The sequence below is a fragment of the Zalophus californianus genome, chromosome 9, assembly GCF_009762305.2.
Source record: "Zalophus californianus isolate mZalCal1 chromosome 9, mZalCal1.pri.v2, whole genome shotgun sequence".
Lineage (NCBI taxonomy): Eukaryota > Metazoa > Chordata > Mammalia > Carnivora > Otariidae > Zalophus > Zalophus californianus.
The window spans coordinates 76,643,070-76,655,609 of NC_045603.1; the positions used below are offsets into that span (position 1 = coordinate 76,643,070).

At 35.7% G+C, this 12,540-nt stretch overlaps 1 protein-coding gene and 1 pseudogene across 1 annotated transcript in view; one reads left to right on the forward strand and one right to left on the reverse strand.

The window, feature by feature from the left end:
• Positions 1-12,540, forward strand: part of IPO8 (importin 8) — a 73,777-nt gene that overhangs the window by 45,048 nt on the left and 16,189 nt on the right. Inside the window, exon 20 of the mRNA XM_027594401.2 lies at positions 1,283-1,378. Coding sequence (XP_027450202.1) covers positions 1,283-1,378 — 96 coding nt within the window. The remainder of the gene's footprint in view (positions 1-1,282; positions 1,379-12,540) is intronic.
• LOC113923185 lies at positions 9,193-9,302 on the reverse strand (annotated as a pseudogene).

The window sequence follows — 12,540 nt, forward strand, 5'->3', positions numbered from 1 at the left end:
CACGTTTAGAATCTAAATGTAGATACATTGCCCTAAGAAGTAGAATTTTAAATTTTATAGGGCTGATTTTTGGCTTTGCCAGCTTCCTATTTGTGATTCAGTTCACTGATCCATCTGTTTTCCAATTTTCAAAATTTTATAGCTGTCTACTTTTTTTCCTTTCCTCTGTCTTTGTGGATTTATGCCTCTAAAACCTCTTTATTATTTTAATGGTCTTTTGGGAAGTAATAAAATTAAATGAGAATGTTCAATCTGTCTTCTTTATCAGGAATTTCTTTTTAATTCAGTTTTCTCAAATTGTATTTGTCTAGGAAATTATCCAATTCATCTGAGCTTTCAAATATATAAGGAATATAATGTTCTCCATAGTATTTGCTTATTTTAATCTTTCCTTTATGTGTATTTATTTATGTCTTTTTCATTTCTAATATTTTCATAATTTTCTCTGTGCTTTTTAAGAATAATTTTGACAAAAGTCCACTTTGTTGTCTTTTTTCAATGAGTCTGTCTTTTGTTTCTCTCTGTTACCTCTTTCTGTCTCTATTTTTAATTTCTGTCTCCTCTTCAGGTTAAGTCTGTTCTTTTTCTTATAGCTCGTGTTTGAACTCTTATTAATTTTTCCATATTTTCTTATTTCCAATATAAGCATGGCTCTACTCTATGAACCTCTTTTCTGGGAACCTTATTGTAAGGCAATTATATTCCAATTTTTATGTATGAGTCTGTGCATTGTAGAATAATTTATAATAGTAGAAATACAAAATTGACAATAGAGGAATGGTCTGGTAAACTGTTATATTTATGTACTGTAATACTTATAGTCCTAAATGGTTATAACATCCATGGAAGATGTTTGTAGTTATAAATTCCATATGGAGAAATTAAAAGGTGTGTGATAGTAAATTATGGTTACTATTATGAAAAAATGAACTCAAAAGAAACAAAACTACAGAGTTTGTTTCATTGTTTAAATGGAAGGTTTTTTAAAATTTCTTTTGATTTCATTTTATTGTTTTGTTGCCTTTAAAGGGAAGCTTCACTTATCTGGACAATTAACTCATATAGCTTACTTTATTGTGATTGTGATGATTGCGATGCAGGGTTGGATCCTAGGACCCTGGGATCATGACCTGAGCCAAAGGCAGACACTTAACTGACTGAGCCACCCAGGTGCCCCAAAGCTATGATTCTAATGCCCGAATTTTTATGGGATATTTGCTTCATGTAGACTCAAATTCTATGCAATGCCATTCACTGCTGAGCTGAATTGTAATTACTGTAGGTACTATGTGGAGATGCAGGAGAAGATGCAGAATGTCATGCAGCCAAACTTCTTGAAGTCATCATTCTTCAGTGCAAAGGAAAGGGAATTGATCAGGTAATGCATGTATGGAAAGTTTGTACTTGATGTTTATATTGAAAATTTACATACCTGAATGACATTTTGTTTATATTATGATGGAAAATTAAAAAGATAGCCTGTAGTTCGTGCTTGCTGGAACAAATTCTATTTAAATGTCAGAGAAAAATACCCATGTGGTTTGAAAATTGCACCTTGTATTCTAGTTGAGAAAGAAAGAAACAGGAAAATATGTAATAATTTAAGAGGCTATCAAGCAAATCCTAAAGGAGATAAATATGTAAATTCTCCTTAATAGGTTTTCCAGAGATTTGCATTTTCCCTTTATTTTTTGTGGATTCTGTTGAAATATTCTCATATACCTTCTTTTAACCAGAATTGAATATACTATGCAAAAAAGAAAAAGTTTCTTTTACTGATTTAAAAAGCACTATAAATTTTCAACAGAGATTAATTTGACATTTGCTATAATCATGGTATGATAGTTACTGAGAAGTGTTGAAGTGTTCAAGTAAAATTGTGGAGTTGTCTTTTTTCTTTCAGTTCTGTAACTTTTGCTCCGTGTATTTTTTTTTTTAACAGCTTTGTTGAGCTGTAATTTACATACCATATAATTTGCTCCTTTACAGTGTACATGCCTCAGTGGATTTTAGTATATTCACAGAATCATGCAACTATTACGACAGTTTTAGAGCATTGCCTCACTATCCCCCAAAGAACTCTATACCCAGTAGTAATCATTCCTCATTTCCCCTCAACACTCACCCCGCAGCCTAGGCAACCATTATTCTCCTTTCTTATTTTAGAGATTTGCTTGTTCTAGACATTTCATATAAATGGAATCATGTGGTCCTTTGTGAATGACTTTTCTCACTTAGCATAATGTTTTAAAGGTTCATCCATGTGGGAGCATGTATACTAGTACTTCATTTCTTTTTATTGCTACATATTCCATTGGGTGGATATATCACATCTATTTTAGCTATTCATCAGTTGATGGACGTTTGCATTATTTCCACTTTTTAAATTATTATTACTATTATTTTTTTTAAAGATTTTATTTTTTATTTATTCATGAGAGAGAGAGAGAGAGAGGGAGGCAGAGGGAGAAGCAGGCCCCCAAGGAGCAGGGAGCCCGATGCAGGACTCGATCCCAGGACTCTGGGACCATGACCTGAGCCGAAGGCAGACGCTTAACCATCTGAGCCACCCAGGCGCCCTATTACTATTATTTTTAAGAAAGTGTCCAGCGTGGGGATTGAACTCACGACTCTGGAATCAAGAGTTGCATGCTCTACCAACTAAACAGCCAGGCTCCCCTGATTATTTCCTCTTTTTGGCTATTATGAATAATGTTATGAACATTTGTATGCAGATTTTTGTGTGGACATGTTTTCATTTCTCTTGGTATATATCTACGAGTGGTAATTCTATTTTTAACCATTTGAGGACCTGCCAAACTATTTCTCCAGAGCAGCTGCTCCGTTGCCCCTTCCTACTCATGTTGAGTGAGAGTTCCAATTTGTCTGTATCCTCATCAACTCTTGCTCGGTCTTTTTGTTATAGCCATGCTTATAGGTGTGAAGTAGGATCTTGTTGTTTTGATTAGCATTTGCTTGATGGCAAATGAAGTTGAGCGACTTTTCATATGGCCATTTGTTTATCTTTTTTAAGAAATGTCTATTCAGATTCTTTGCCCATTTTAATTGGGTTATTTGTTTATTATTGAGTTATAGAGGTTATTTATAGATTCTAAATTCAAGTCCATTATCAGATACACAGTTTGCAAAAATTTTCTCCCAATTTGTGGATTGTCTTATCACTTTCTTAATGGTGTCCTTTGAAGCAGTTTTTAATTTTGATGATGCCCAATTTATCTATTTTTTTTCTTTTGCTGCTTGTGGTTGGTGTTATATTTAAGAGTCCATTGCTAAATCTGAGTCCATGAAGATTTCCTTCTTTTTTCTTCGAAGAGTTTTATAGTTTTAGCTGTAACATTTAGGTCTTTAATTTATTTTGAGTTAGTTTTTCTGTGTGGCATGAGGAAGGGGTTTAAATTCATTATTCTGCATGTGGATAGAAAGAAAATCCAGTGTGTGTGTGTGTGTGTCTTTGTCATTGTCTTTGAATTCCCTCAGTACCATTTATTGAAAAAACTATTCTTTCCCTATTGAATTGTCTTGGCACTGTTGTCAAATGATGTGACTATAAATGTGAGGATTTATTTCTGGATTCTCATTCTGGTTAATTTTTTAATCCTTAATCCAGGACTACACTGTCTTTATTATTATAACTTTGTAGTAAGTTTTGAAATTAAGAAGTTTGAGTCTTTCAGTTTTGTTCTTTTGCAAGACTCCTTTGGCTATTCTGGGCCCCTTGAGTTTCCATTAGAATTTAGGATCACTTGTCAGTTTCAGCAAAGAAGCCAGCTGGCATTGTGCTGAATCTGTAGATCACCCTGGGAAGTGTTACCAGGGCTCAATCCCATGTCCTTGAGACCACCACCCGAGCAGAATCAAGAGTCGGACGCCCAACAAACTGAGCCGCCCAGGTGCCCCAGGCTGTTTGTATTTTTGAATCTAAAGTGTGTTTCCTGTAGGTAGCATTTGGTTGAATCTTGTTTTTTTTTTTTTTTTTTTTTAAGATTTTATTTATTTATTTGACAGAGAGAGACACAGTGAGAGAGGGAACACAAGTAGGGGGAGTGGGAGAGGGAGAAGCAGGCTTCCCACGGAGCAGGGAGCCCGATGCGGGGCTCGATCCCAGGACCCTGGGATCACGATCTGAGCCAAAGGCAGACACTTAATGACTGAGCCACCCATGCGCCCCCGCTTTTTTTTTAAATCCAATGAGACATTCTCTCCTTTTTGATTGTTTAATCTATTAATATTTAATATTGTTATTGTTATGCATGGATTTAGTCTGCCATTTTATTTATTTTTTGTCTCATTTTTTGTTCCCCTATTTTTTTATTGCTTTCTTTTGAAATAAGTAAATACTTTGAAATAAGTAAATATTTTCTAATAGCATGTTTTAATTGCTTTAATTTTTTTCCCACTATTTAAAAAATTTGCTTAGTGGTTGTTCTGGGCTTACTCTAATACATTGTATCAGAATCTACTTCAGATTTAGATTAACTTAATTTTAGTGAGAAATAGATGCATTACTCCTATATAGTTCTATCTTCTCTTCCTCCTTTTTGTACTATTACTGTTATATATATTACATATATATGTTATAAACCTAGTAATACACAGTTTATAATTATTTTTTGTAATTTAATGTGTTAAAGAAGCTAAGAAAGGCAAGCAAGTATATATAGAGTTTGTCATATTAACCTCCTTATTTACCATTTCTTAATTCTTTCATTTGTTTCTTTGGATGGAGTTACCGTCTGGTGTCATTTGCTTGTTCCAGTACAGTCTTGCTCCTTTCTCCTTTGTATTGTTAATGTTGAAAATATTTTTATATTTTATAATCTCAACAATACAATTTTAAGATGTTATTTTATGCAGTTGCTTTTTCTTTTTTTTTTAAGTTGCAATTGTTTTTTAAACCAAGAGAAGAAAGTCAAAGAAATAGTGTTTTTCTATTTTTGAAAATTACATAATTACCTTTAGTGGAGCTTGTGTGTATGTATGTATGTGTGTGTGTGTGTGTGTCTTTGTCTTTGAATTCCCTTCTGGGTCACTTGCTTTCAGCTTGAACTTCCTTTAATATTTCTTATAAGGTAGGTCCGCTAGCAATGAAATCTCTGCTTTTGTTTTCTGAGAATGTTTCTATTTTTTTTCAATTTTGAAAGACAGTTTCTACTGAATTCTTGGTTGACCGTATTTTTCTTTCAGAAATTTGAATATACCATCCTTCTGGTCTCTATTGTTTAACAGTTGTTAAGCTTATTAGCATTCCCTTGTACTTGGCAATGATGCATGTTTTTTCTTGTGCTGCTGTCAACATTTTCTCTTTGTCTTTTACCATGTTTCCTATGAAATGTCTTTGTGTTTATCTTACTTGGAATTTGTTGACTTTCTTGGATGTATAGATTGTTTTTTGTCACACTCGGAAAGTTTCCAGCCATTATTTCTTCAAATATTTTTTCTTATTTCTCCTTATTCTCTTCTTCTGATGCTCCTGTTACACATATGTTGGTGTGCTTAGTGGTGTTACACATTTCTTTGAGGCTCTGATAATTTTTCTTTATTCTTTCTTTTCTCTGGTCTTTGGATTGCATACTCTTTTTCAGTCTATCTTTAGGTTTGCTCATTCTCTCTTCTGCCAGTTCAGATCTGTTATTGAGTTCCTGTAGTGAATTTTTCATTTTGTTTATAGTACTTTTTTTTTTAAAGGGAGGTTCTGTGTCCAACATGGGGCTTGAACTCAAGACCCCAAGATCAAGAGTTGCATGCCCTACTGGCTAAGCCAGATGCCCCTATAGTACTTTTTAACTCTAGAATTTCCATTTGATTCTTTTTTATAATTTATATGTCCTAATAGATACTTTATATTTGATGAGACATGGTCATCATAGCTTCCTGTAACTTTAAAAATGGCTTCCTTTATTCTTTAAACATTTATAATGGCTGTTTTGAAGTTTTCTAAGTCCATGTTTGAGTTTGTTCTGACCCCAGGAGGGTTCTTCATGACCATCTCTTTCCTTGCTTTTCCCATGTGAACTGCTAGTTTAGGGTTCATCTTTTTATTTTAATTAGGAGGAGCTACCAGCCTCCTCTTATTTTCTTACCACCAAATTCTCCATTATTTTTGAGAGTGACCTTCCAGCCTCCCTTTTTTTTTTACTGATAAAGTTTTACACGTATTTTCAAAGGCACTGATTTCACAGAAGCCAGATTTGACAGAAGCTAGGTTTGCCGTTTCAAAGAGACAGAAAAGAACCCCAAAGAAGGCTTCAGTGAGTAGTGTTTTAGGTGGTAACAAAGTAAGGAGTACTAAAGCACAGGACTTGAGTGAGAGTAGTGAAGGGTTTAGTTCTATTGATTGACTTTTGGAAAGTTTTGAGCAATAAGATCTAATAATGCAAGAAAGGTATAGAATAAATCCATGCCAAAGAGTTTAGAATCTCTCCTGTAAGCCAGAAGTAGGCAAGCTATGGCCTGTGGGCCAAATCCAGCCAGTAACCTATATGTATGGCCTAGGAATGGAGAATGGTTTTTACATTTTTGAAGGGATGTTTAAAAAAAAAAAAGTATGCAACAGAGACTGGATGTAGCCTACAAAGTTGAAAGTATTACTAAAAAAATTTTTTTTAAGATTTTATTTATTTGAGAGAGTAAGAGAGAGAGAGAGAGAGAGAGACCATGAGCCGGGGGAGGGGCAGAGGGAGAAGTAGGCTCCCCGCTGAGCAGGGAGCCCGGTATGGGACTTTACCCTAGAACCTCAGGATCATGACCCGAGCTGAAGGCAGATGCTTAACCAACTGAGCCACCCAGGCATCCCAGTATTACTAAGAATTTAAAAAAAATTTTATGTATGTATGTATGAATTTATTTATTTTTGAGAGCGAAAGAAGCCATGAGCAGGAGGAGGGGCAGAGGGAGAGAGAGGGAGAGAGAATCTCAGGCAGGCTCCACACCCAGCATGTAGCCTGACACGGAGCTCCATCTCATTACCCAGAGATCATGACTTGAACCAAAGTCAGGAGTTGATTGCTTAACTGACTGAGCTACCAGGCGCCGCAAAGTTGAAAGTATTACTAAATATTGACTAGAAGTTTACCAACCCTTGCAATTGAATGGAGAATCCATTGAGCAGAGAAATGACGTGGTCAAAGATAGGCACTTAGAATGAGAGTCTGCTAGCAGTATCTTTAATCTAAACAGGTCTTCTGCATGCACTGGGCTATGAAGATGAGTGAGGAGGCTATTAGCTAATTGAAGTCTGAGGGTACGGGTTCTACTCTAGGCTGACAGCATTGGGAATGGAAGACTAGAACAAGATTTACAGTGGGGACCATTGCAAACATTGCACAGAAAATTGAAAAACAGGTTGTTAGATGAGGAGGGCAGGAGAAAGCCCAAGAGCACAGGTTTACCCTGGAGAGTTATAAAGATGACTTTTCCCACAAATACAGAAAGTATGGATACCAGTGGACAGGAATACAGTGATATTACTTAAACTGTGACCATCTAATGGTGTTTGTAGGTGTTCATGACAAAAAGTATTCAGATAAGCCTTGGAAATACTGGATAAAACAAAATTCAGTAGGTTTCATTATTGCTTGACTTCTAGTGCCTTTATCTGAAAATGTGTCTAAGAGGGTGTTACTATCTGTATATTCCAAATTAATTTAACTCTGGGATGTTTTTGTTTTCCAAACCCAAGGAACATCTATTAATTGTTGTGAAAGTGCTGTTTGGATAATGCTGATATACAGATGTCTTGAGGTAGCAAGAAGGGGTGTGGAAGCTTAAATCCAGTAGCTTTATCTTCTCAGTAAAATAGGAAGGGTTGTAGAAAGTGGAAAAAGTTGAAATTTCAGTTTGGAGGAGTCTAATATATAATAAAGAGTTGAATAAAAGAATTGCTTTTACTAAAAACAGAACTACTCTATGATCCCCCAGTTGTGCTACTAGTCACACAAAGAATACAAAAATACTAATTCAAAGGGATACATGCACCCCAATGTTTATAGCAGCATTATTTACAATAGCCAAATTATGGAAAGAGCCCAAATGTCCATCAACTGGTGACTGGGTAAAGAAGATATGGTATACATACAGTGAAATATTACTCAGCCATAAAAAAGAATGAAGTCTTGCCATTTGTAGTGACATGGATGGAGCTAGAGAGTATTATGCTAAGCAAAATAAGTCAGAAAGACAAATACAATATGATTTCACTCATATGTGGAATTGAAGAAACAAAACAAGTGAACATGGGGGGCATGTGCCAAATAAAAGAGAGGCAAACCAAGAAACAGACTCTTAACTATAGAGAACAAACTAATGGTTACCAGAGGGGAGGTGGGTGGGGGATGGATTAAATAGTTGATGGGGATTAAGGAGCATACTTGTGATGAGCACTGGATGTTGTATGTAAGTGTTGAATCACTAAATTCTATACCTGAAACTAAAAAAAAAAAAAAGAAAAAGAATAGCTTTTAGTTGGATGGACCCATTTGAAGTTAACAGATAAAAATTTCTGGTGTAATACAGTGGGTTTCTATTCCTAAACTGGGTTGCAGAGGATTGGAAAATTGGTATTCAAGAATTTGTGTCAGAAGTTTTGGGTTCCTAGGGAACCTTTAATGTTAGGGAGGTTATAGTTATGGTGCACTCTAGTAGAACTAAAGGACTATATTGCTTGGAATTACATTCCTGTGTATTTCCTGTCACTTGGGAGTTAGGTCTAGAGATTTGGTTAGATTCATTTGTGATTCCTTTGGCAAGAATACTTCATAGATGGTGGTTTATATTTCTGCCAGGAGCCACAGAGTGTCTAGTTGTCTCTCATCTTAGGTTGTTAGTGCTGTCGGTGGTGATTATTCTGTCATTCCTTTTTTGTGTATGAGCTGAAATATTTATACAAAGGTTTTTTTTACCTATTACCAGGTTACTCTGGGCAACAGTGTGAGTATGTCTGTTTATTTACCATGATTCAAGATAATAAGTTTGTTTCCTAACATTCTCCCAAGATGACCAATGAGGTATTTTGCTTTTTTTGTTTTTTAAAATATTATCATGAATTTATAAATTCAAGTTTGTTTGATGTGTTTCAGTATATTTCAGGTATACAAAGTTGTTTCAGCTTTGGCCAGTGGGAACTTCTTGAGTTTATCATATGAGTGCTTTTGACCTGATCCTGGTCGTGTTTGGTAGTTTGGACTACAAACTACAGACTATTCCTAATAGTCTGGTAGGACTATTAGCAATAATCGCGCCTCGGATAAACCTCGTTGGCTACGATACTGCCACTGCGCAAAGCTTGTCTGGTAGGACTAGGTGTTTCAGATTCATCTTGTACATTTCCTGCCCTATGCTGTGAAATGGTATTTTAAGATTACGAGAACAAGAGATATTCATTGTTATTGAGTTGGTCATTATTTCCACAAGAAAGCCAAGCAATACATATTGTATCATTTTAAGATTTGCCTATTGTTAGTACACAGATATTTCCAATTCAAGTTCAGGACTACATCATTTTTACTTAACCTAATTGATCTGAATCTATATCTGCCATACCAAAAATCCTGGTTCTCATCATAATTACTCCCTTGTTTTATCCCACTAATATGAATATACAGTGTCAGAGTAATTATACCAATATTATCACAAACATATGATTACTATTAACCATTTAAGATTTTTTAGTAGCTCTTTTTATCTCCAGGGTATATCCATATGCTAGGGATATATATAGCCAGAATATAGTCAAATCATAAATTTTAAAGTCCTTTAAAATAATCCCTGTTTGTGTGATTCATTTATTTCATTTTATTTTAATTTTTAGGAATGCTTTAAAATTTTTTCTAAATATATAACCTATATGTAATTCTCTAAAGTCTAATTTACAAAACAAGGTGTATTCAAGGAAGTCTAGCTTCCATCCCTTTCCCCTCTACCCTTAGTTTATTTCCCCATCTCCCCCACCCCATTTTTCGTTCATCCTTTCATTTTAAAAAGTAAGCAAACAGGTGTATTCATTGTTTCCTCACTTTTTTTTCTTTCCTCACCTTCTTAAACAGTAGCATACTATACATATTTTTTTCCCCATCTTGCTTTCTTCACATAATCATATATCCATCCCGTAGATCACTCCATAGTAGTATATAGAAGTATTCTGCATAATCAGTCCCCAGAATTGATTTTGTTTTACAAAGGGATAATTTTAGTTTTATTCATTTTATTTTTTAAAGATTTTATTTATTTATTTGGCAGAGTGAGACACAGCAAGAGAGGGAACATAAATAAGCAAGGGGAGTGGGAGGGGGAGAAGCAGGCTTCCCACTGAGCAGGGAGCCCGATGTGGGGCTCAAGGCGGGGCTCGATCCCAGAACCCTGGGATCATGACCTTGAGCCGAAGGCAGACGCTTAACTGACTGGGCCACCCAGGCACCCCAGTTTCTTTGTATTCTTAATGGCTTTGTGTGTAATAGTAAATATTTGTTAAAATGAAACTTTATTATTAAAACATCTCAAGAAGAGCTTTTCAAGCTTAGTTTACATTTTCTTGTGGCTTCATTGATTCACAATAATTAACTGTAGTAACAATTTTTTAAAATTTTTAAGTTTTAATTTTAATTCCAATGTGGTTAACTTACAGTGTAATATTAGTTTCAGGTGTACAATATAGTGATTCAGCACTTCCACACATCACCCTGTGCTCATCACAGCAAGTGCACTCCTTCAGCCCATCACCTGTTTCACCCATGCCCCCACCCATCTCCCCTCTGGAGATCAGTTTGTTCTCTATCATTAAGAGTCTATTTCTTGGTTTGCCTCTTTTTTTTCCTTTGCTTGTTTTGTTTCTTAAATTACACATACAAGTGAAATCATATGGTATGTCTTTCTCTGACTTTTTTCACTTAGCATAATATACTGTACCTCCATCCATGTCGTTGCAAATAGCAGGATTTCATTCTTTTTTATAGCTGGATAATATTCTTTTGTATGGTATAACATATCTTCTTTATCCATTCATCTACTGATGGATACTTGGGCTTTATCTATAATTTGGATATTGTAAATAATGCTGCTATAAATATAGGGGTGTATGTATTTCTTTGAATTAGTGTTGTTTTTGTACTTTTGGGGTAAATACCCAGTAGTGCGATTACTGGATCATAGGGTAGTTCTATTTTTAACTTTTTGAGGAACGTACATACTGTTTTCCACAGTGGCTGCACCAATTTGCATTCCCACTAACAGTGCAAGAGAGTTCCCCTTTCTTCCATAGTAATATTTTTTAATATAGCCTGTATCCTACATGTGTTGTGGTACCTGAATGCTCTGTATCAGAATTTGAGAAGAATTCAGTAGGTTTTTTATTTTTTTTTTAAAGATTTTATTTATTTGAAAGAGAGGGAGTGCACAAGCGGAGGGAGAAGCAGACAGGGAGCCCAAAGCAAGGCAGACACTTAACTGACTGAGCCACCCAGGCGCCCCCTCAATATGGTTAATCAAACATCAAATTAGTCATCTCTTTATAAAATCTCAATCTGAAAAGTACTATGTGTAGGAACGCCTGGGTGGCTCAGTTGGTTAAGTGTCTGCTTTAGGCTCGGGTCATGATCCCAGGGTCCTGGGATCGAGTTCCGCATTGGGCTCCTTGCTCAGCAGGGAGCCTGCTTCTCCCTCTGCCTGCTGCCCCCCCCCCCGCCCCCGCTTGGGCCTTGTCTCTCTCTCTCTCTGACAAAATCTTAAAAAAAAAAAAATTACCATGTGTAGTTATGTGTTTTAATTTTATATATTCTCCTAAAGGCGGCTAGTATTCTGCTGGTCCTAATATATTTATAGTTTGGACTACAAAAACATATTAAATTTAACTCAAATTTCTACACAAAACTTTATTTTTTAGTTTTTCTTTCAAAAATGTTATTTAAATTCAAGTTAGTTCACATATAGTGTGTTATTAGTTTCAGAGGTAGAACTTAGTGATTCATCAGTTGCATGTAATACTCAGTGCTCATTACATCCAGTGCCCTCCTTAATATTCATCACCCAGTTACCCCATCCCTCCACCCACCTCCCCCCCAGCAACCCTCAGATGAAACTTTATTTTTTAGTGGACTTTTTAGAGCAGTTATGGTTCACAGAATTGAGCATACAGAGATTTCCCATATCCTCCTGCCCCACACATGCAGTGTTCTGTTAATCAACACCTGCACCAAGGTGGTATAGTGGTTACAGTTGATGTGCCTACACTGAGAATGCATATTTCACAGTTTACTCTAGGGGGTCACTCTTTGTTTTTTAATTAACATGTAATATTTGTTTCAGGGGCACACATCTGTGATTCATCAGTCTTACACAATTCACAGCGCTCACCATAGTACATACCCTCCCTAGTGTCCATCACCCATCCACCCCATCTCTCCCACCTAGGGGTTACTCTTGGTGTCATATGTTTTATGAGTTTGGACAGATGAATAATGACATATATCTACCATTCCAGTAACAGAGTGTCTTCACCACCCTCATACTCCTCTGTGCTCTTCCTGGTCC